At 45.5% G+C, this 22,509-nt stretch overlaps 3 protein-coding genes across 3 annotated transcripts; all 3 read left to right on the top strand.

Annotated features, from left to right (window-relative positions):
- The first annotated feature begins 11,003 nt into the window (after positions 1–11,003).
- LOC140717860 (histone H4) lies at positions 11,004–11,315 on the top strand. The gene has a single exon (XM_073031581.1). The coding sequence runs from the start codon at positions 11,004–11,006 to the stop codon at positions 11,313–11,315; it is 312 nt and encodes a 103-aa protein (XP_072887682.1).
- Positions 11,316–15,893: 4,578 nt separating this feature from the next.
- LOC140717563 (histone H2B-like) lies at positions 15,894–16,471 on the top strand. Its single transcript, XM_073031138.1, has one exon. The coding sequence runs from the start codon at positions 15,898–15,900 to the stop codon at positions 16,270–16,272; it is 375 nt and encodes a 124-aa protein (XP_072887239.1). The 5' UTR covers positions 15,894–15,897; the 3' UTR covers positions 16,273–16,471.
- A 5,528-nt stretch (positions 16,472–21,999) lies between these two features.
- Positions 22,000–22,494, top strand: LOC140717562 (histone H2B 1/2-like). Its single transcript, XM_073031136.1, has one exon. The coding sequence runs from the start codon at positions 22,000–22,002 to the stop codon at positions 22,372–22,374; it is 375 nt and encodes a 124-aa protein (XP_072887237.1). The 3' UTR covers positions 22,375–22,494.
- The last annotated feature ends 15 nt before the right edge of the window (positions 22,495–22,509 follow it).

Here is a 22,509-nt window from a genome sequence, read left to right as displayed (position 1 = left end):
ATATTTCCCCTTTTGTGCTTTATCCCATCGGGAGGAACACCTGAGGATCTTGAGACCACTCCTCACTGTGTCTTCTTTCCCTTCGCTTTCACCATCACTGTCCCTACGTGTATAGTGCCTATGAAAAGTATTCATGCCCCATGTTTTATTGTTTTACGATATTGAATCACAGTGGATTACATTTGGCTTTTTTTAACTGATCAGCAGAAAAAGACTCTTGTGTCAAAGTGAAAACAGATCTCTACAAAGTGCTCTAAATTAATTACAGATAGAAGTCACAAAATAATTGTCTGTATAAGTATTCACCTCCTTTAATATAACACACCAAATCATCACTGGTGCAGCCAATTGGTTTTAGGAGTTACATTATCAGTTAAATGGAGATCACCATGTGCAGTCAAGGTGTTTCAATTGATTGTAGTAAAAATACACGACTGTTGGTAGTCAGTATCCTGGCAAAGACTACACCATGAAGACAAAAGAACACTCCAAGAAGCTCTGCAAAACGCTTATTGAAAAGCACAAGTCAGGAGACTGATACAAGAAAATTTCCAAGTCACTGAATACCCTTGGAGTCCAGTTTAGTCATAGAAACATAGAAAACCTACAGCACCATACAGGCCCTTCGGCCCACAAAGTTGTGCCGAACATGTCCCTATCTTAAAAATTACCAGGCTCACCTATAGCCCTCTATTTTTCGAAGCTCCATGGACCTATCGAAAAGCCTCTTAAAAGACCCTATCGTATCTGCTTCTACCACTGTTGCCGGCAGTCCATTCCATGCACTCACCACTCTCTGAGTAAAAAAACTTACCTCTGACATCTCTGTACCTACTCCCCAGTACCTTCAACCTGTGTCCGCTTGTGGCAGCCATTTCAGCCCTGGGAAAAAGCCTCTGACTATCCACACTATCAATGCCTCTCATCATCTTGTACACCTCTATCAGTTCACCTCTCATCCTCCTTTGCTCCAAAGAGAATAGGCTGAGTTCATTCAACCTATTCTCATAAAGTATGCTACCCAATCCAGGCAACGTCTTTGTAAATCTCCTCTGCACCCTTTCTATGGCTTCCACATCCTTCCTGTAGAGAGGTGACCAAAACTGAGCACAGTACTCCAAGTGGGTTCTGACCAGGGTTGTGTATAGCTGCAACATTACCTCTCGGCTCCTAAATTCAATTCCACGATTGATGAAGGCCAATACACCCTATGCCTTTTCAACCACTGAGTCAACCTGCGCAGCTGTTTTGAGCGTCTATGGACTCAGACCCCAAGATCACTCTGATCCTTCACACTGCAAAGAGTCTTACCATTAATACTATATCCTGCCATCATATTTGACCTATCAAAATGAACCACTTCGGACTTAACTGGGTTGAACTCCATCTGCCTCTTCTCAGCCCAGTTTTGCATCCTATCAATGTTCCGCTGTAACCTCTGACAGCCGTCCACACTATCCACTACTCCTCCAACCTTTGTGTCATCAGCAAACTTACTAACCCATCCTTCCACTTCCTCATCCAGGTCATTTATAAAGATCACGAAGGGTCCCAGAACTGGTGACCGACCTCCATGCAGAGTATGACCCGTCTACAACCATTCTTTTCCTTCTGTGGGCAGGCCAGTTCTGGATCCACAAAGCAATGTCCCCTTGGATCCCATGCTTCCTTACTTTCTCAGTAAGCCTTGCATGGGGTACCTTATCAAGTGCCTTGCATGGGGTACCTTATCAAATGCCTTGCTGAAATCCATATGCACTATATCTACTGCTCATCCTTCATGAATGTGTTTAGTCACATCCTCAAAAAATCCAATCAGGCTTGTAAGGCACATCCTGCCCTTTACAAAGCCATGCTGACTACTCCTAATCATATTATAGCTCTCCAAATGTTCATAAATCCTGCCTCTCAGGATCTTCTCCATCATCTTACCAACCACTGAGGTAAGACTCACTGGTCTGTAATTTCCTGGGCTATCTCTACTCCCGTTCTTGAATAAAGGAACAACATCCACAATCCTCCAGAACCTCTCCCGTCCCCATTGATGATGCAAAGAGCATCGCCAGAGGCTCGGCAATCTCCACCCCTTGCCTACCCCATGTAGCCTGGGGTACATTTCGTCCGGTCCCAGTGACTTATCCAACTTTCCAAAAGTTCCAGCACATCCTCTTTCTTAATATCTATATGCCCAAGCTTTTCAGTCTGCTGCAAGTCATCACGACAATCACTAAGATCCTTTTCCATAGTGAACACTGAAGTAAAGTATTCATTAGGTACCTCTGCTATTTCCTCCTGTTGCATACACGCTTTCCCACTGTCACGCTTGATAAGTCCTATTCTGTCATGTCTTATCCTCTTGCTCTTCACATACTTGTAGAATGCCTTGGGGTTTTGCTTAATCCTGCCCGCCAAGGCCTTCTGGCTCTCCTAATTTCCTCCTTAAGCACCTTCCTAGTAGCCTTATAATCTTCTAGATCTCTATCATCCAGAAGTGGAAAGAATATGGCACAGCTGTAAATCTACCTCGAGCAGACAGTGTTCAAAAATTGAGCAGCTGTGCAAGAAGAGAACTAGAGAGAGAGGCTACCAAAACACCTTTGATAACTCTAGATAACTCAACCTTTGATAACTCAAGCTTCCATGGCTAAAATGGGAGAGATTTTGCATACAATGATAGTTGCCCAGGTGTTTCACCTGTCACAGGTTTATCAGGGAGTGGCAAAGAGAAAGCCACTGTTGAAAAAAGCTCTCATGAAATCTCACCTGGAGTTTGTCAGAGGACAAGAGGGACTCTGAAGCCAGCTGGAAGAAGGTTCTATGGTCTGAAAGTAAAATAGAACTTTTTTTGCAATCAGACTGATCTCGTAAGTTTGATGTAAGCCAAACACTGCACATCATCAAAAACACACCATCCCTACTGTGGAGCATGGTGCATTGTGCTTCACTGCAGCAAGCCCTGGAAAGCTTGTGAAGGTAGAGGGTAAAATGAATGCAGCAAAATACAGGGAAATCCTGGAGGAAAACGTAACACAGTCTGCAAGAAAACTGAGAGTTGGGAGAAGATTTGTTTTCCAGCAAGACAATGACCACGAGCTTAAAACCAAAGCTGCATAGGAATGCATTAAAACAGCAAAGTTAATGTCCCGGAGTGGCCAAGTCAGAGTCCAGACTTCAATCTGTAGCTGGATTTGAAAAGAGCTTTTCACTCACAAACTGTATGCATTCTGACAGATCTTGAGTAGTTTTGTAAGGAAGAATGGGGAAAAATTGCAGTGTCCAGATGTGCAAAGCTGATAGAGACCTATCCACACAGACTCAAGGCTGTAATTGCTGCCAATGGTGCATCAAAAGTACTGGAGAGTTTAACATCGGTAGCTGAGCGAAGGGCGCTGAGTAGGCTACGGTCAATTATGGATAACTCTGAACATCCTCTACATAGCACCATCCAGAGACAGAGAAGCAGTTTCAGCGACAGGTTACTATCGATGCAATGCTCCTCAGACAGGATGAAGAGGTCAATACTCCCCAATACCATTAGGCTTTACAATTCTACCGCCAGGACTTAAGAACTTTTTAAAAGCTATTATTAATGCTTTTTGAGATAGTGATTTAGATGTATATCATATGTTTTACTGAGTTAAGTATTGTATGTAATTAGTTTTGCTACAACAAGTGTATGGGACATTGGAAAAAAGTTGAATTTCCCCATGGGGATGAATAAAGTATCTATCTATCTATCTATCAACTAAATACTGACTTGAAGGAGCTGAACACGCCTACCTGGACATGGTCCATTCCCTGTACGTTTGTGTGCCTGTCTTAATACATGACTCCCTTACTCAACACCCTGACTAGTCGGGACCAGCGTTCTGTACACCTTATCCCATTGTGCAGCCACGTTCAGTGAACTATGTGCCTGGATCCCAAGATCACTCTTTACACCAATGCTGGGAAGGAGTCAATCATTAACATTATACTTTCTTCTTTCATTTGACCTCCCAAAGTGCAAAACCGCATTCCCTCCCAGATTAAATTCCTTCTGCAACTTCTCTGCATATCTGTTTGTGATCTATATCCCATTGTGTGCATTGATCAATGTTTACACTGTCCACAATTCCACCAATCTTGCTGTCACCTGTAAACTTGTAAACCACCCATCAACATTTTCATCCAAACATCGATATATATCACAATCAGCATAATTCCCAGCTTCAATCCTTGTGGATCACCACTGTTCATGGACTTCCAGCACTACTTAGCTTTCTATGAGGAATCCATTTCTGAATTGAAATAGCAATTTATATTGAATCCCACGGGTCTTTTTCAAATGCCTTACTAAGCTCTATAGAGATCATGTCCACAGTCTTGCCCTCATCAAGCACCAAGATGTTGGGACTGATTCTTTTTACGTTATATGTCAATGATTTGAATGATGGAGTTGATGGATTTGTTGCAAAATATGCAGATGATATGAAGAGACAGGTGGATGCACAGGTATTTTTGAGGAAATAGGGAAAGACAGACAGATGAAGCGAATGGGCAAATAAGTGGCAGATGGAATACAGAATTGGGAAGTGTATGGTCATGCACTTCGGTTGAAGAGATATTAGGGTTGACTATTTTCTAAAGGGAGAAAAGATACAGAAAAAAGCCCACTTTTAGCAGCGGGCAGTGTTGGTGTGGGCAGCGGAGCGGGAGTAAGGAGTGCTGGAGGTCGACAGACGACTGGAGATCAGAGGATCGGAGTATCAGCCGTTGTAGGTAGGCCAAAACCGTCTGACCTCCCTGGGCAGTACCTGAGGAGGAAGGTAAAACTGCGCAGGTGCGGGTGACATCAGCAGCGAGCGCGGGGTTTAAAAAGAGGCCCACTTTTAGCAGCGGGCAGTGGAGTTCGTGGGAGTAGAGTGCTGGGCTTTAGCTCAGCAGGCTTCGGTGCAAGTGGACTTTGGTGAGAGGAAATCAGTGAGCCTGAGTACGTGCTTGCTGAGGTTAAAAAGGTAAGGTCAGTAGGTACTTTTTTCATCTATTCTGACTAATCTGGGATCAGGTAATGGGGGAGACAGTTAGAGCAGTGGTGTGCTCCGTATGCAGTATGTGGGAGGTCAGGGTCAACACAGTTGTCCCTGATGACCACACCTGCAAAAGGTTCATCCAGCTGCAGCTCCTATCAGACCGAGTTAGGGAATTGGAGCAGGAGCTGGATGAACTACGGATCATTCGGGAGGCAGAGGCAGAGATATATAAGAGTCATCGGGAGGTAGTCACACTGAAAAGACAGGAGGTAGGCAAATGGGTGACAGTCAAGAGAGGCAGGGGGAGCAGACAGAGAGAGCAGAGCACCCCTGTGGCCGTTCCCATCAACAATAAGTATACCGTTTTGGATACTGTTGGTGGGGATGACCTACCAGGAACAAGTTGCAGTGGTCCTGTCTCTGGCACTGAGGTTGGACCCTCGACTAGGAAGGGGAGGAGGGAAGAGAAGAGAGCGGTAGTGATAGGGGATTCTATCGTCGGGGGGCGGATAGGAGATTTTGTGGGGAAGATCGGGAGTCTCGGATGGTATGTTGCCTCCCTGGTGCCGGGGTCCGGGACATCTCAGATCAGGTGCAGGTTATTCTCGACAGGGAGGGCAAGAACCCAGATGTTGTGGTCCATGTAGGGACCAACGACGTGGGTAGGGGTAGTGAGGGGGTCCTGCGTAGTGAGTTCAGGGAGTTAGGTGTGAAGCTGAAGGGCAGGACCTCCAGGGTAACAATCTCAGGATTGCTACCTGTGCCACGTGTGAGTGAGGCAAGGAACAGAAGGATTATACAGATTAATACGTGGCTGAGAGGATGGTGCAGGAGGAAGGGCTTCAGGTTTTTAGATAATTGGGCTTTGTTCCAGGGAAGGTGGGATCTGTTCCGAAGGGACGGTTTACACCTGAACTGGAGTGGTACTAACATTCTTGCAGGAAAGTTTGCTAGTGCTTCTCGGGGGGGTTTAAACTAAATTTGCAGGGGGCAGGGATCCAGAATGTGAGAGAGGATAGCGAGATGAAGAATAAAGGGCAGGTGGGGGCTACATGGTTCCGGAATATTAAGTGTGTGGTAGAGAAAGGTGAGGCGGAACAAGTGATAAGGAGGACACATGTACAGGAGGATGGTCTGACGGAACATGGAGTTAAATGTGCAGTAAGAATAAGTAAATTTAGGAAGGACAACAAAATTCAAGGGGCGTATAGCCCGATGGGAGTTTGGGGAGCTGGGTTAAGCACAATAGGCAGCGATTTAAACAGAGAGAGGAGAAATGGGCTAAAAATTCTATATCTGAATGCACGGTGTCAGAAATAAGGCGGATGAGCTTGAAGCTCAGGTGTGAATGGGTAACTATGATGTTGTTGGGATAACGGAGACATGGCTGCAGGGAGATCAGACCTGGGAAATGAATGTACAAGGGTATACGTGCTATCGTAGGGACAGAAATGTGGGCAGAGGGGGTGAGGTGGCCCTGTTGGTGAGGAATCAGGTTCAGTCCTTTGCAAGGGGGGGGACATAGGATCAGGAGAAGTAGAGTCTGTGTGGATAGAACTGAGGAACAGTAAGGGCAAAAAGACCCTAATGGGTGTTGTCTACAGGCCACCAAACAGTTGCATGGATATTGGGTGCAAGTTGAATAGGGAGTTAACATTGGCATGTGGCAAAGGTAATGTTGCAGTAGTTATGGGGGATTTCAACATGCAGGTGAATTGGGACAATCAGGTTGGTGCTGGACCCCCGGATAGGGAGTTTGTAGAGTGCCTACGGGATGCATTCTTGGAACAGCTTGTACGAGAGCTGACCAGGGACAAGGCTGTTCTGGATTTAGACTTGTGTAATGAACAGGATTTGATAAGCGATCTTGAAGTAAAGGAGCCATTAGGAGGTAGTGACCATAATATGGTAAGTTTTTATCTGCAATTTGAGAGGGCAGATCGGAGGTGTCAGTGTTGCAGTTGAACAGGGGAGACTATGGAGCCATGGGGGAGGAGCTGGCCAAAGTTAACTGGACGGATATCCTAGCAGAGAAGACAGTGGAACAGCAATGGCGGGTATTCTTGGGAATAATGCACAAGGTGCAAAATCAGTTCATCCTCTGGAGAACGGAGGATTCAAAGGGGGGGAAGGGGCCACAGTGGTTGACAAAGGAAGTCAGAGTTTGCATAGCATTAAAAAAAAGGAAGTATGACAGAGCTAAGGTGAGTGGGAGGACAGATGATTGGGAAATTTTTAAGGAACAACAGAACTTAACTAAAAAGGCAATACGGGGAGAAAAAATGGGGTACGAATGCTAGCTAGCCAGGAATATAAAGGAGGATAGCAAAAGCTTTTTTAGGTATGTGAAGAGAAAGAAGACAGTTAAGAACAATGTTGGGCCCTTGAAGAATGAATTGGGTGAAATTGTTATGGGAAACAGAGAAATGGCAGAAGAATTTAATAAGTACTTTAGATCTGTCTTCACTAGGGAAGACACAAGCAATCTCCCAGATGTATGGATGGGCCAAGGACATAGGGTAACAGAGGAAATGAAACAGATTGACATTAGGAAGGAAACGGTGATGAGTAGACTGATGGGACTGAAGGCTGACAAATCCCCAGGTCCAGATGGTCTGCATCCTAGGGTACTAAAGGAGGTGGCCCTGGAAATTGCAGATGCATTGGTAATCATTTTCCAATGTTCCTTAGATTCAGGATCAGTTCCTGAGGATTGGAGAATGGTTAATGTTATCCCACTTTTTAAGAAAGGAGGGAGGGAGAAAACAGAGAACTTTCATTCTGTCAGCCTAACATCAGTAGTGGGGAAGATGCTAGAGTCCATTATTAAAGATGAAATAGTGGCATATCTGGATAGCAGTGATAGGATTGGGCCGAGCCAGCATGGATTTACCAAGGGCAAATCATGCTTGACTAATCTATTGGAGTTTTTCGAGGATGTAACCAGGAAGTTAGACAAGGGAGATCCAGTGGATGTAGTGTACCTCGATTTTCAGAAGGCACTTGTAAGGTCCCACATAGGAGATTGGTGGGTAAAATCAGAGCTCGTGGCATTGGGGGGAAGATATTGACATGGATAGAAAACTGGTTGGCAGATAGAAAGCAAAGGGTAGCGGTGAATGGGTGTTTCTCGGAATGGCAGGTGGTGAATAGTGGGGTGCCACAGAGCTCGGTATGTTTTTCAGCCGCCAAAGCCATAGAGAGTGCGGCCCTGGCATTTCAGAGCGTACACCACATCCATGGCAGTGATATTCCATGTTCTCATCCTGATGAAGGTTCTCAGCCCGAAATGAAGGCATTGAGAATAACATCAGCAAATTTGCTGATGATACTAAGCTGGGTGGCAGTGTGACGTGATGAGGATGTTAGGAGAATTCAGGGTGACTTGGATAGGCTGGGTGAGTGGGCAGATACTTGGCAGATGACGTTTAATGTGAATAAGTGTGAGGTTATCCACTTTGGGAGTAAGAACAGGAAGGCAGATTATTATCTGAAAGGTGTAGAGTTAGGTAAGGGAGAAACACAAAGAGATCTAGGAGTCCTTGTTCATCAGTCACTGAAGGTGAATGAGCAAGTGCAGCAGGCAGTGAAGAAGGCTAATGGAATGTTGGCCTTTATTACAAAGGGAATTGAGTACAAGAGCAAGGAAATCCTCTTGCATTTGTACAGAGCCCTGGTGAGACCACACCTGGAGTATTGTGTACAGTTTTGGTCTCCAGGGTTAAGGAAGGACATCCTGGCTATAGAGGAAGTGCAGCGTAGATTCACAAGGTTAATCCCCGGGATGTCCGGACTGTCTTACGCAGAGAGGTTAGAGAGACTGGGCTTGTACAGGCTGGAATTAAGGAGATTGAGAGGGGATCTGATTGCAACATATAAGATTATTAAGGGATTAGACAAGATAGAGACAGGAAATATGTTCCAGATGCTGGGAGAGTCCAGTACCAGAGGGCATGGTTTGAGAATAATGAGTAGGTCATTTAGGACAGAGTTAAGGAAAAACTTCTTCTCCCAGAGAGTTGTGGGGGTCTGGAATGCACTGCCTCGGAAGGCAGTGGAGGCCAATTCTCTGGATGCTTTCAAGAAGGAGCTAGATAGGTATCTTATGGATAGGGGAATCAAGGGATATGGGGACAAGGCAGGAACCGGGTATTGATAGTAGATGATCAGCCATGATCTCAAATGGCGGTGCAGGCTCGAAGGGCCGAATGGTCTACTTCTGCACCTATTGTCTAAAGTGAGGTGCAAAGGGATTTGGGAGTCATTGTGCTGGTTCTCAAGATTAATTTGCAGGTGGAGTCTGTGGTGAGGAAGTCAAATATGTTAGCATTCATTTCAAGAGGACTAGAATATAAGAGCAAGGATGCAATGTTGAGACTTTATAAAGTACTGGGGTCTCACTTGGAGTATTGGGAGCAGTTTTGGGCCCTTTATCTTCAGAAGGATGAGCTGAAACTGGATGGGTTTCAAACGAGATTCTCAAAAATGATTCCAGGATTAAACAGCTTGTCATATGAAGAGTGTTTGATGGCTCTGGGCCCTTATTCCCTGGAAGTTAGAACAATGAGGGATGACGAATTGAAACCTATCGAATGGTGAAAGGCCTTGATAAAGTTGATGTGGAGAGGATGGGAGTGTCTAAGACCAGAGGACACATCCTCAGAAGAGAGTGGCATCCTTTTAGAATGAAGATGAGGAAGTATTTCTTCAGAGAGTGGTGAATCTGTGGAATTCATTGCCACAGGTGGCAGCTGTGGAGGCCAAGACTTTAGGTATTTAAGGTGGAGGTTGATTGGTTCTTGATTGGTCAGTGCATGAAGGGATACAGGGAGAAGTTCAGGAGATTGGGGCTCAGAGGAAAGATGTATCAGCCATGATGAAATGACAGAGCAGACTTGATGGGCCAAATGGCCTAATTCTACTCCTGTATCTTATAACCTGTATCACCACCACCAAACCCTCGATCAATGTTGCGTGATCTGCCCACACAAAACCATGCTGATTGTCCCTAAGCCTTTTCAAATGTGGATGAATCCTGTACCTCAATATCAAACTCGGATCTGCTGGTCTTTAAACAACTCCCACATGTCAGGCCTGGACTTGTCTAACAGTGGCTGCTCCCAATCAATGCCCCTTGGCTTCTGTCTTACTGCATTCTAACTTGCCCTTCATTTAGTACCAGATTTAGTACCTTCATACAAGATCTAATTTTATTCTTACTCATAAGTAAGAGAAATATAAGATCCTAAAATATTCACTGACTCTCAGCTGTCAGCTGGCCTGGTTCATTTCTGAAAAACTAATTCCCGTCTGTTCTGAACTCTGATTGAGCTCTACATAATGTTTCAAACACTCCTCAGATTCGCTGAACCAGTCTGGAATATCTTAGCAATAAGCAAGTTGCAGTCAATTCTATGGAAGATAAAGTCCCCCACTTGTTACTGCGGAGGGGCATTTCAATAATCCCGTCAGTGTAACTGAAGTTTGCCTTTGTAAATGAACCCTCCAGTTTGCTGTGACATTCCCAGTTGTGTAATCTTTGCACTTTTTAACCCCCTCACATGTAAAACAATCAAACCCAGGAATGTTGAGCTGCCAGCCCTGTCCATCTGACACATATTCCTAATGTTTAAATAAACTCATTTCATCCCATCAGTTCCACCATTGGCCTGACATTGGCTCTCGTTCTTTGCAGACTGTCTTGTCACACATACATTCTCCCACTTGCTACTCCAGTTCAAACTCCGCCAAGTGACACCAACAAACCTCCTGGTTAGGATAAACCGTTGGAAATTGGCGGGTGTGGTAAAGTGAAGGCGGGGCTGGACGATGAGAGGCCGCTCTCGGCTCTGTCCGTCACTCTGACTCTGTCTCCTCCCCTCCCCGCCTCTGTCTCTCTGCGCGTTTCTCGGGCAGGTCGGGGCGCTGTGTATAAAAGGAGACAGCAGCAGTCGGTTTGTCACTGAGCAGCGACCTGAGTGAAGCAGCATCATGTCCGGCAGAGGGAAAGGAGGCAAAGGACTGGGCAAAGGCGGAGCCAAGCGGCACCGTAAAGTGCTCCGTGATAACATCCAGGGCATCACCAAACCGGCCATCCGCCGTCTGGCTCGCCGTGGCGGCGTCAAGCGGATCTCGGGTCTGATCTACGAGGAGACCCGCGGGGTGTTGAAGGTTTTCCTGGAGAATGTGATCCGGGATGCGGTCACCTACACTGAACACGCCAAGCGCAAGACGGTCACTGCCATGGATGTGGTGTACGCTCTGAAACGCCAGGGCCGCACTCTCTATGGCTTCGGCGGCTGAGAAACTCCCACTTCCTCCCGAGAACACAAAGGCTCTTCTAAGAGCCACCCACCGCCTCACAAACGGAGCTGTGTCCACAACCCTTTAATTATTTTTATCGATATATTTTGCTGAGTTACTTTTGAAGCAGATTAATCCTTTATGCTTGAAATATGTTTGCGATTCTGCCTTTTCTGTCGGTGATTACGGCAGAAGCTCTGAATGCATTAAGATCGATCATCATTCTGTAATCATCTATTCAAATCTTCACTGAGGGAATTATATATTTAATGAAACTGATATTGTAGAATCCGTGATACAATTAATGGTAAATAATATAAAAACGTAATCAAGCACCGTTGCTGGGTGCTCTGAAATTGGCGGGCGATTTGAAATTAATCCTGCGCCAATCACACTGTATACTGATTGCATGAAGTCCGACAGCCAGTAAATTCCTACAAATCCTTCACTGTGTACGTGGTGTGTGAGGGAGTTTCTTTCCCCTCTCTGGAGCTCTGTGTTTCGGATAAACCGTTGGAAATTGCCGGGTGTAGTAAAGTGAAGACGGAGCTGGAAGATGTGAGGCCGGTCTCGGCCCTGTCTGTCACTCTGACTCTGTCCCCTCACCTCCCCGCCTCTGTCTCTCTGCGCGTTTCTCGGGCAGGAGTAGTGGCAGAGGATTGGAGGATGGGTTATGTTATCCATTCACGAAGGAAAACCAAACAAGACATTGTTCAGATTCTGGAGGGTCTCGGCCTGAAACGTCGGCTGTTTACTGTTTCTCACAGATGCTGCCTGGCCTGCTGAGTTCCTCCAGCACTGTGCGTGTATCGCTGCAAGGAAAAGCCTGCGAGCTGAGTCAGGTCTGCTGCTGCAGTTCATTCATTACAGACTCGGCTGACAATGTCAATGCCCGGCTCAGCAAATATGCAGATATCACTAAAGTGTGAAAAAATGTAACCAGCAATACAACAGGACGGTGATCAATGAGGTCACTGATTTGAGTAATGACAGGTAAATGTGAGATAGAAAATAGGTGCAGGAGTAGTCCATTCGGCCCTTCGAGTCTGCAAACAAGAACAAGAGTTGTTCCATTGTCATTGACGAACCAGGGCAGAACTGCCGTGGGGAATGTTCGGTCCCTGGGAGTGCTGTAAAACAGAGAGATATCGGGGTGCAGATATCGAATTCCTTCAAAGTGTAAACACAGATAGGCAGGACGGTGAAGAAGGTGTTTGCCACACTTGCATTCATCGGGAGAGTATTGGACACTGGACCGTGACGTCACATTACAGCTCTACCAGCCTTGGGGAAACTACTCTTGGAGCACGGCGTACAGTTATAGTTGCCCTGTGATGAGAGGGTGACATTAAACTGGAGAGGGTGCAAAAGAGATTTAACAGGAGGCTGTATAGGCTGGAACATTCTCATCAGAGTGTATGTGACATTAGAGAGGCCGATAAAATAACGGCAGGCATTGATACGGTCAATAGTGAATCTGTTATCTCCAGGGTCATGGAGTTGGAAGCTAGAGATTACAGGTATAAAGTCAGAGAGGAAAAAATTAACTGGGACCCTGAGGAGCAGGTTTTGTTCACAGAATGTGCTGTTTACATGGAACAAACTACCTCCAGTGATGGTATGGGGGGCAGAGTTGCAATATCTCTTGGACTGTGGAGAGGGAAGTTTCACAGGGACATGGGCCAAATTCAGGTAACTGACAATGGTTTTGTTTGGCCGCTTGGTCAGCATGGATGTGTTGGGCTGAAGGGTCTGTTTCTGTGCTGCATAACTCAGTGACTAGGTCTGTTGCTGTGGCAGAGTGGGAGGGACAGGGTCAGTAGTGAGAAGGTTTGGGGGATGTAGACAGGAGAGTGAACGGTTTAGGATGGGGCAGATGGAACAGAATGTGGGGAAATGTGAGATCACCCATCCCCAGGAACAAACTGTAAGAGTTATTTCCACACGGGATGTTCAGAGGGACCTGGGCATCCTTGTAAACAAATCACTTGAGTTAACATGCAGATACAACAAGTAATGAGAGAGGCAAACAGTATTTTGTCCTGTGATCCAGGAGGAGTGCAGAAGAGGGGTACAGATGTCTCACTGGGAGTCTATAGGGCCCTGGTGAGAGCACACCTTGAATATAGTGTCCGGGTTTGGTCACACTTCCTCAGGAAGGATATCCCTGCAATAGAGGGAGTTCAGTGACTGTTCCCCACACTGACCGGGCTGGTTCCAGGGATGGAGGGTTGGTTATGTGAGAGGAGAGTGAGTAGGCTGGGTCTGTATTCCTGCAGTTAATGAGAAAATGAGGAAATCTGTTAGATTCTTTCAGGATGTGACAGACAGCAGGCAAGGAGGATCTTTCCCCTGAATGAGAGCTCCATTACTGAGGAAAATACCCTCAGAATGAGGCGTAAATTACAAACACCAGAGAATCTGCTGATGCTGGAAATCCAAAGCAACACATACAAAATGCTGGAGGAACTCAGCAGGACAGGCAGCCTTTCTGGAAAAGAGTAAACAGTCGACACTTTGGCCCGAGACCCTTCCAGCAGATCTCTCCCTGGTGAACGTTCTCAGCCTGAAGCATCGACTCGTTACTCTTTCCCATAGATGCTGCCCGGCCTGCTGACTTCCTCCAGCATTTTGTGTCTGTTGATCAGAGTGAGGTGACAAGCATTCAGGATGGAAATGAGATCATATTTATTTAATCAGAGGACAAAGAACATCTGTATTCCTTATATAAGTAATCTGGAGCCTCAGGTGCTAGGTTGTGTCAAAGCTGAGGGAGAATTTTAGTCACTAAGTAAGACCATCAGATTTAGGAGCAGAATTCGGCCATTTGGCCCATTGAGCCTGCTCTGCCATTTCATCATCACTGATCAATCTTTCCTGTTAGCACCAATCTCTGCCTATATCCAGTGATTTGGCCTCCACAGCTGCCTGTGGCAAAAAATTTCACTGATTCACCACTCTCTTGCTGAAGAAATTCCTCCTCATCTCCATTCTAAAAGGATGCCCTTCTATTTTGAAGCTGTGTGGTCTGGTTTTAGACACTCCCACAACAGGAAAAGTCCTCTCCACATCCACTCACTCAAGCCCTTACACTATTTGATAGATTTTAATTCAGTAACCCTTCTTTCTTCGAAATTCCAGTGAATAGAGGCCCAGAGCCATGAAACGCTCTTCATTAGACAAGCCATTTAATTCTGGGTAAAATTCTCCATTTGTGATGTCATGTCAGCACAAAAACTTCTGGATTTCAGAGATTTTTGCGTTTTGGAATCATGGATCAATCTGCCCAACATTAATCACTAGTTTGTACTGCAGTAAAATCTGTTAATTTAACCCACGCAATCCCAGGCACACAGATGCAAAATAAAGACAGGTGTAAATTTAGAGTAGGGAAGTTGAACCGTACTTGGAGGTAAAGCCTGATTACTAGGCCTCAGAACATTCTACTCCCCAAATGGTCAAAATAATGCCAAGTAACAAGGTCTAAAATCATACAACATGCAGAATTACATGCTTCTCGTTATCTTGCTCCCTGGGATAAACACAAACCGGGCCTGATCCACCCTGGCTGGGTCGCCTGGGCGAGATGGTCTCATGATTAAAGACCCGAAACACCCAATGACCCTAAGTTGTATTATTGATGATGTGTCACTTTGCACACCCGGTTCCCTCAGCCAAGTGGTGTTGAACCACGATAATGAAAGGCATCAGCCACTGTGTGGCTCCACTACACTACCCCATCCACCGTAGCCCCACATATCTCACCATACTAAACTCTACAGCCTTATCTCTCCCAGCATATATACATCCACCAGGCCTACCCTCAAACCTAATCCAGAGGTCCAAGGGGACACACAGCCCCACAAACCCGATGACTAGTGTCAGGAGGAGGAAGACCAATAAAGGCAAGTGTTGGACCTGGTGAATGAAGGCATGGGCCAGATCAAAGTGGCAGCGTTGCGTGACACTGAATCGAGAGTGACGAGATGAAGAAGCACAAGAGGGGCGATTCTCCCACTGCCCGCATAATCTCTTTGTTATTTTGATTTTGTTCTGATAGTCCTCTGTCTATTTGTATTTTTTGGTATAATTCATATTTAATTCCAGTGTTTCTGGTCAATGTTGTGTCTGATGCAATGTGTCTGTGATGCTGCTACAAATACGTTGTTCCTTTCACCTGTGCATAAATAAACTCGATTTGAACTTTACATTGAAATGTCCAAATCTCTCCTTCGCTCTCCTGCTGCCCTGTGTCATGAACTGAACGTCTTATTGTTTAATTTTACAATATTTCATCTGATTTTATTTTCATTCTGCTTTTGAAATTTGCGTTTCCGTTTTCAATGTCAGCCCGCACCCCCGCCTGTCTCTGCCCTTCTGTACTTCCTCCCGCATTAAACGACAGCGGCAACCACCACACATTGGCGCCGCGTCCCATCCCCCAGCGTTCTGATTGGTGATTCATTTCTCCAAACAGCCAATGGGAATGCCATCCTCATTAACATACCACTTTGGGCGCTGCCTATTTAATCCGCGCTCCGGACAGCTTCTGCTTATTATTGTGTTTAAAACCGACGAGGAAATGCCTGATCCACCGAAACCCGCTCCCAAGAAGGGCGCCAAGAAAACTCTGGCCAAACCGGCGAGCAAGTCTGGCAAGAAGCGCAAGAGGTCGAGGAAGGAGAGTTACGCCATCTACATCTACAAAGTGATGAAGCAGGTTCACCCCGACACCGGCATCTCCTCCAAGGCCATGAGCATCATGAATTCATTCGTGAACGATATTTTCGAGCGCATCGCGGGTGAGGCTTCCCGCCTGGCCCACTACAACAAGCGGTCCACCATCAGCTCCCGGGAGATCCAGACCGCCGTGCGCCTGCTGCTGCCCGGGGAGCTGGCCAAGCACGCCGTGTCCGAAGGAACAAAGGCGGTGACCAAGTACACCAGCTCCAAGTGAAGACAAGTTTGCTGACAAAACAAACCCGAAAATCAAAGGCTCTTTTAAGAGCCACTCACGGTTTCATGAAAAGAGTTACTAAATATTGAAACATGGATTTGAGGTAAAGTTGGACATTTCTTGTTGATGAACTCATTCAGAATCTTATCTCCGTCAATCAGAACTTGCTGTCCGCTGCTCAGTATAATCCCGATTTCTCTGTTACATTCCTGTGTACCGGCACGGAATCGTTAAGCACCCCTTCCCCATCATTTCCCTCTCTGTCATTCGATTTCTCTGACGTGACACTAATTATTGTTTCTGGTATAATTACTGTGGGGAATGCGGATCATTAGCTTTGCCACATTTTGGTTACTTCTCTTAACCCCATTCCAACGCGAGAGCTGTACACTCACGGTTCGTTCAGAGTATTGTTTAAAGCTCCACTTTCTGAAGGGCGACCCGTTGGTAAACTGACAGTTTACACAATGACCGATCGCGAACAGAAGCTGAGAATCTGTTTTATTCCAATCGTTCATCAATTGAATGAAATCGGTGAACTAAATTCCCAGACACCATCGCAATATTAACTACACTTGGTTTAAATGTGTTGGACTTCATTAACGGGGGTAAAGGGTCGACAAACAAACCTGTTGTAGTTTAATTTCAGCAACAAAGGCTCTTTGGCGGTCTTTTACAAATTTCAGTTTATTTCGGCGGTTGGACAGTTATTTTCCGCGCTTCTGCCGTTTCTGTCTCTTGATTGGTGAAAAAGCAGCTCTCTGATTGGAATATTTGCTGTCCAATCAGATAAGGCACTGTGTCACCAATCATAAACGCCCCGCTACATTACTGCAGACGGTACAAGAAGGGCTACTGCGCGCATTTCCAGAAGCCTGATTTCTAATGATCAAGACTTCAAGTTGATTTCTGATTTATCAAATTTATCTGAAGTTGTATGTATTCAGGAAACCTGTTGTTAACACATTTAATTTATTCCTTCCAGAATTATATCGTTATTTGGCGTGATTTATTTATAAGTCTGGGTTTAGATTTATATCGGGGTCAAGAGGGCACTTTCAGTAGGTGGAACTTTGGTAAAGCAAATCGGGAGAAGTTTTAACGTTTTATGTGATGAACAGAACGTCTGTCTGGACTGAATGGTGAGGATGATGTGGATTTATTCAAAGAAAGGTCACATTAATCATCAAACGATGGTGGAAGAGATTCATATTAAGAAGTGGATTAATAGGAGAAAGGCTGTACCATGGTGTATGGAGGAGTGTGCAGAGGCAATTATTGAGAGAAATGTGGCATTTTGGAAAGTTATGAAGTATCACTCTCCGCCTGATCTTATTAAGAGAAACAGGTCACAGGCCGTGGTGAGGAAAGTAGTGAAGCTTGTGAAAAAGATTTACTAGAGGTCATATTGTGAGAGTATTGGAAGGACTATTAAACTTGGAGATATTTGGGGAATGATTAAGAAAATGGGGGTGTGGGATTCATAGGGTACCCAGTATTGATGGAAGAAGGTAATATAATTGTTACTGAAAGAGAGAAGGCTGAGTACTGGCTCGGTCATTTGCTGCAATTTATTATCAAAATAATGAAGAGACTCAACAATGTAGAGATAAAGCTTTAAGAGAATAACTCAATGTGTTGGAAACCAGCTGTAGCAATGATAGCGATGTAAGGTTTGCTTTGTGTGAATTTAAGAAAACTATTAATAGTACAGGCCAGATGGCTCCAGGACAGGATGATCCATGTTACTGTATGCTTAGACACATGGCCAGCAACTCTCTTAAGATAATATTACATTTTGTGAATCATAATTGGAGTTAACGGCCATCTTCCGTCCTCATGGATAATCACAATTGTAACGTCTATTCTAAAACCTGGGAAACCCCAGTTGGATCCTTCTAGTTAAATGTCCCATTTGTGTAAATTTATGGAATGTACGGTAATAGAGTAGTTGAATTATATTTTGGAATAGGGAGGTGTTAACATACTGGATTAATTTTGTCCCAAAAGCAGTCAATGTTATAATGCAGAAAACTCACCCAGCTACTTCAACACAGCGAGCTTCCACAAACTGGTGTGAACTGACTGGTGTTGTATGGGCTCATGTGACTGAATGAATCCCGTCCCACACACGGAGCAGGTGAAATGCCTCTCCCCGTGTGAACTGACTGGTGTTGTATGGGCTCATGTGACTGAATGAATCCCGTCCCACACACGGAGCAGGTGAAATGCCTCTCCCCGTGTGAACTGGCTGTGTGTCTGCAGGTTCAGTGGCCTGGTGAATCCCTGGCAAAATGAGAGGCAGTGAATGTCAGCACACTGGTATCAACTCTGTGGCCATTTATCAGGTCAGATCAAGGACCTGTCCGTGTATTGGGGTTCTCCTTGCTCAGACTGGTGTGCTGTCTTCTCAACCATCTCCTCCTTCACATTCAATGATTGGTAGCCTTCAAATGCTGGGGAACTGACAGACACATCAGACCTGACACACTGTTGTGTTTGAGATTCTCAGTCAGAAATTCTTTGCCTTTTCTATCCTGTGAAATATTTGCAAAGAAGATCAGCAGGTGAAAGACAACATTTTAGCTAAGATTATTTCAGTTTTTGTGTTGATGTCTGATGTCACTCTGTTACAGTGAGACTGAACACTATTCGGAGGAACAACACTTCTAACCGGCCAGAGTTCAGACATAAGGAAACAACATCAAATTCTGTTTTCCTCTCTGCCCATCAAGCCATGACTTGGCTCAGTTTGTCTCTCTCCATTAATATAAGCTTCAAATTCTGGGTATGTCCCACAGACCTCCGAAGACACACAATACTTACAGGGTTGCTTTGTAAGAGTTTCTGCTGATTGTGACCCTGCTGGCATTCAATGGTGGTAAACTCAGAGTCAGCAATGCCATTGAACCTGAAGAGAATGTGATCGGGCTTTCTCGTTACAGACTGACACTGCGGTATTCTTGCGGTGTGAAAGCTACTGGTCACTTGTTACCCAGTACGTTACTGTGGGTTTTCACAAATAAAATGAGATGAGGCATTTTCTGTTCGAGGAACACCATAACTCATTTATTGTCCTCCAAACACAGAAATGTAAAAACAGTTTAAATAAAACTTCATGTAATTGCATCATAACATCAGCCCTGCTTCTTAAAGAAAAACACAACTCAATGTCGGTGGTCGTTAATTATGGACATCTCCACCCATTACATTACCCGACACAGACACCCACCCCCCAAATCCTCTCACTGCTCCCCCTCTTTGATCTTAGCAGTTTATTTCCCTTCAATGTCACTTGCAGGATGATATGTACAGACACAGCAAGGTCCCTCAGTGTATCAGCGCTCCTAAGGGTGTTGCCATTTACTGTGGAGTTTCCTCCAACATTTGACCTGTAAAACTCCTCACACGTCCAGATTAAACTCTGTCCCCTATTTCTCCGTCCCCGTTCCCAACTGGTCTACATCCAGTTCTGTCCATTTGATAACCTTCCTCAACACCCACAACTGCACCAACATTCATGTCATCAGTGATCTGATCAGCCCGTGTGTATTTTAATCTGATCATACAGAGGCCCCATCACTGATCACTATGAACACACTGGTTACATATCTACAGTCAAAATCATTCTCAACTCCATCAGCCCGAATGTTGTTACACAATACACACCATTCAAACCCTCCCACAGAGACTCGAGGGAAGTTACATATTTATCACAAGCCCAGAGTTGGATTCAATGGTCTGGTCTTGTTGCTCTGGATGCTCTGCTGCAAAGTCCATTCAGAGTAGTTCAATGTAACCAGATACATCATCCCTGAGATACCAATATACAACATTGTGTCACAAACAAGAGAAAGTCTGCAGATGCTGGAAATCCGAGCAACACAGACAAAATGCTGAAAGAACGCATCAGGCCAGGCAGCATCTATAGGGAAAAAAGTAGTCAATGTTTCAGGCCAAAATCCTTCAGCAGGACTGGGGAGGAAAAGCTGAAAAGTAGATTTAAAAGTTGGGGGTAGGGGAGAGAGAAAACAAGGTGTGAGGTGAATCCTGAAAGGGGACGGGCGAAGTAAAGAGACTGAGAGGTACAGAATGAACCCCATACTCCCACACTGTACCAGAGACTGACAGGTACAGAATGAACCCCATACTCTCACACTGTACCAGAGACTGACAGGTACAGAATGAACCCCACACTCTCACACTGTACCAGAGAGTGACAGGTACAGAATGAACCCCACACTCTCACACTGCACCAGAGAGTGACAGGTACAGAATGAACCCCACACTCTCACACAGTACCAGAGAGTGACAGATACAGAATGAACCCCACACTCTCACACTGTACCAGAAAGTGACAGGTACAGAATGAACCCCACACTCTCACACTGTACCAGAGACTGACAGGTACATAATTAACCCCACACTCTCACACTGTACCAGAGACTGACAGGTACAGAATGAACCCCACACTCTCACACTGTACCAGAGACTGACAGGTACAGAATGAACCCCACACTCTCACACTGTACCAGAGACTGACAGGTACATAATTAACCCCACACTCTCACACTGTACCAGAGACTGACAGGTACAGAATGAACCCCACACTCTCACACAGTACCAGAGAGTGACAGATACAGAATGAACCCCACACTCTCACACTGTACCAGAAAGTGACAGGTACAGAATGAACCCCACACTCTCACACAGTACCAGAGACTGACAGGTACAGAATGAACCCCACACTCTCACACAGTACCAGAGACTGACAGGTACAGAATGAACCCCACACTCTCACATTGTACCAGAGACTGACAGGTACAGAATGAACCCCACACTCTCACACTGTACCAGAGACTGACAGGTACAGAATGAACCCCACACTCTCACACTGTACCAGAGACTGACAGGTACAGAATGAACCCCACACTCTCACACTGTACCAGAGACTGACAGATACAGAATGAACCCCACACTCTCACACTGTACCAGAGAGTGACAGGTACAGAATGAACCCCACACCCTCACACTGTACCAGAGACTGACAGGGACAGACATTGTGTTCTTTAATAAACCTGGAGAAACCACATCACACCTCAGTACAGCACCACTTTGACCACTTTACACAGCAATGGACTGTCTTGAGATTCTTGCTCAAATTCTCTTCTATCTATAATTCTGTACAGTATGTTTATATTTTGTGAATGTTGTGTCTCCGATATGACTACAAACTCGACTTTCAACCTCACTCAGAAATAGGTCTCTCATGATGACAATTTGACCTTCGATCTCCTGCTGCCCTGTTTCATTACATAAACGTTTCATATTATCAAGTGTGTGTTTTTCTCATTCCATCTGCTTTTCTAGCGGACACCATGGGTCGAATGGCCGAATACTGCGCCTGTACTTTATGGTCCATTTTGTATTTTAGATTTCCTTCCTGCCGAATTAACCGGCAGCGGCAACTCACCAGATCAGCGCCAGTTCCCAGTCCACGGTGTTAGCCAAAACGACAATGGGCAGCGGAGAGAGAGGTCAGATTGGTTGAATGTGTTCTACAGATATCCAGTGAAATGAATTGACTGCATGAATCTTTTCTTCGAATAACCATTGGGAATCCAAAGCATTCCCATCGCTTATTAGCATACTGCTCTTGGTGCTGCCTATTTAACTCGTGTTCACGGCCGATTCCGCTTATTTCTGGGTCTAAAACGGTCAGACGAAATGCCTGAGCCAGCGAAATCCGCTCCGAAGAAGGGCGCCAAGAAAGCTCTGCCTAAATCAGCGGGCAAGGCAGGTAAGAAACGCAAGAGGCTGAGGAAGGAGAGTTACTCCATCTACATCTACAAAGTGATGAAGCAGGTTCACCCCGACACCGGCATCTCCTCCAAGGCCATGAGTATCATGAACTCGTTCGTCAACGATATCTTCGAGCGCATCGGGGGCGAGGCTTCCCGCCTGGCCCATTACAACAAGCGGTCCACCATCAGCTCCCGGGAGATCCAGACCGCCGTGCGCCTGCTGCTGCCCGGGGAGCTGACCAAGCACGCCGTGTCCGAAGGGACAAAGGCGGTGACCAAGTACACCAGCTCCAAGTAAAGCTCCCCAGTGAGATGATCGAAAACACAACGGCTCTTTTAAGAGCCACTCCCAATTTCAAAGTAAGAGTTGTACTAGCATTTAGGTAATAAATTACACATACTTTATGTCTGGTGACTTTTACAAGAGCTAAAT

Source organism: Hemitrygon akajei, chromosome 28 (genome assembly GCF_048418815.1).
Source record: "Hemitrygon akajei chromosome 28, sHemAka1.3, whole genome shotgun sequence".
NCBI classification, from domain to species: Eukaryota; Metazoa; Chordata; class Chondrichthyes; order Myliobatiformes; family Dasyatidae; genus Hemitrygon; species Hemitrygon akajei.
Note: the sequence above shows the minus strand (reverse complement) of the source record. Positions and strands in the feature narration are given on the sequence as shown.

Excerpts from the sequence above, each read along its gene's own strand:
- LOC140717860 (XM_073031581.1), top strand. The coding sequence starts at position 11,004 with ATGTCCGGCAGAGGGAAAGGAGGCAAAGGACTGGGCAAAGGCGGAGCC.
- LOC140717563 (XM_073031138.1), top strand. The coding sequence starts at position 15,898 with ATGCCTGATCCACCGAAACCCGCTCCCAAGAAGGGCGCCAAGAAAACT.
- LOC140717562 (XM_073031136.1), top strand. The coding sequence starts at position 22,000 with ATGCCTGAGCCAGCGAAATCCGCTCCGAAGAAGGGCGCCAAGAAAGCT.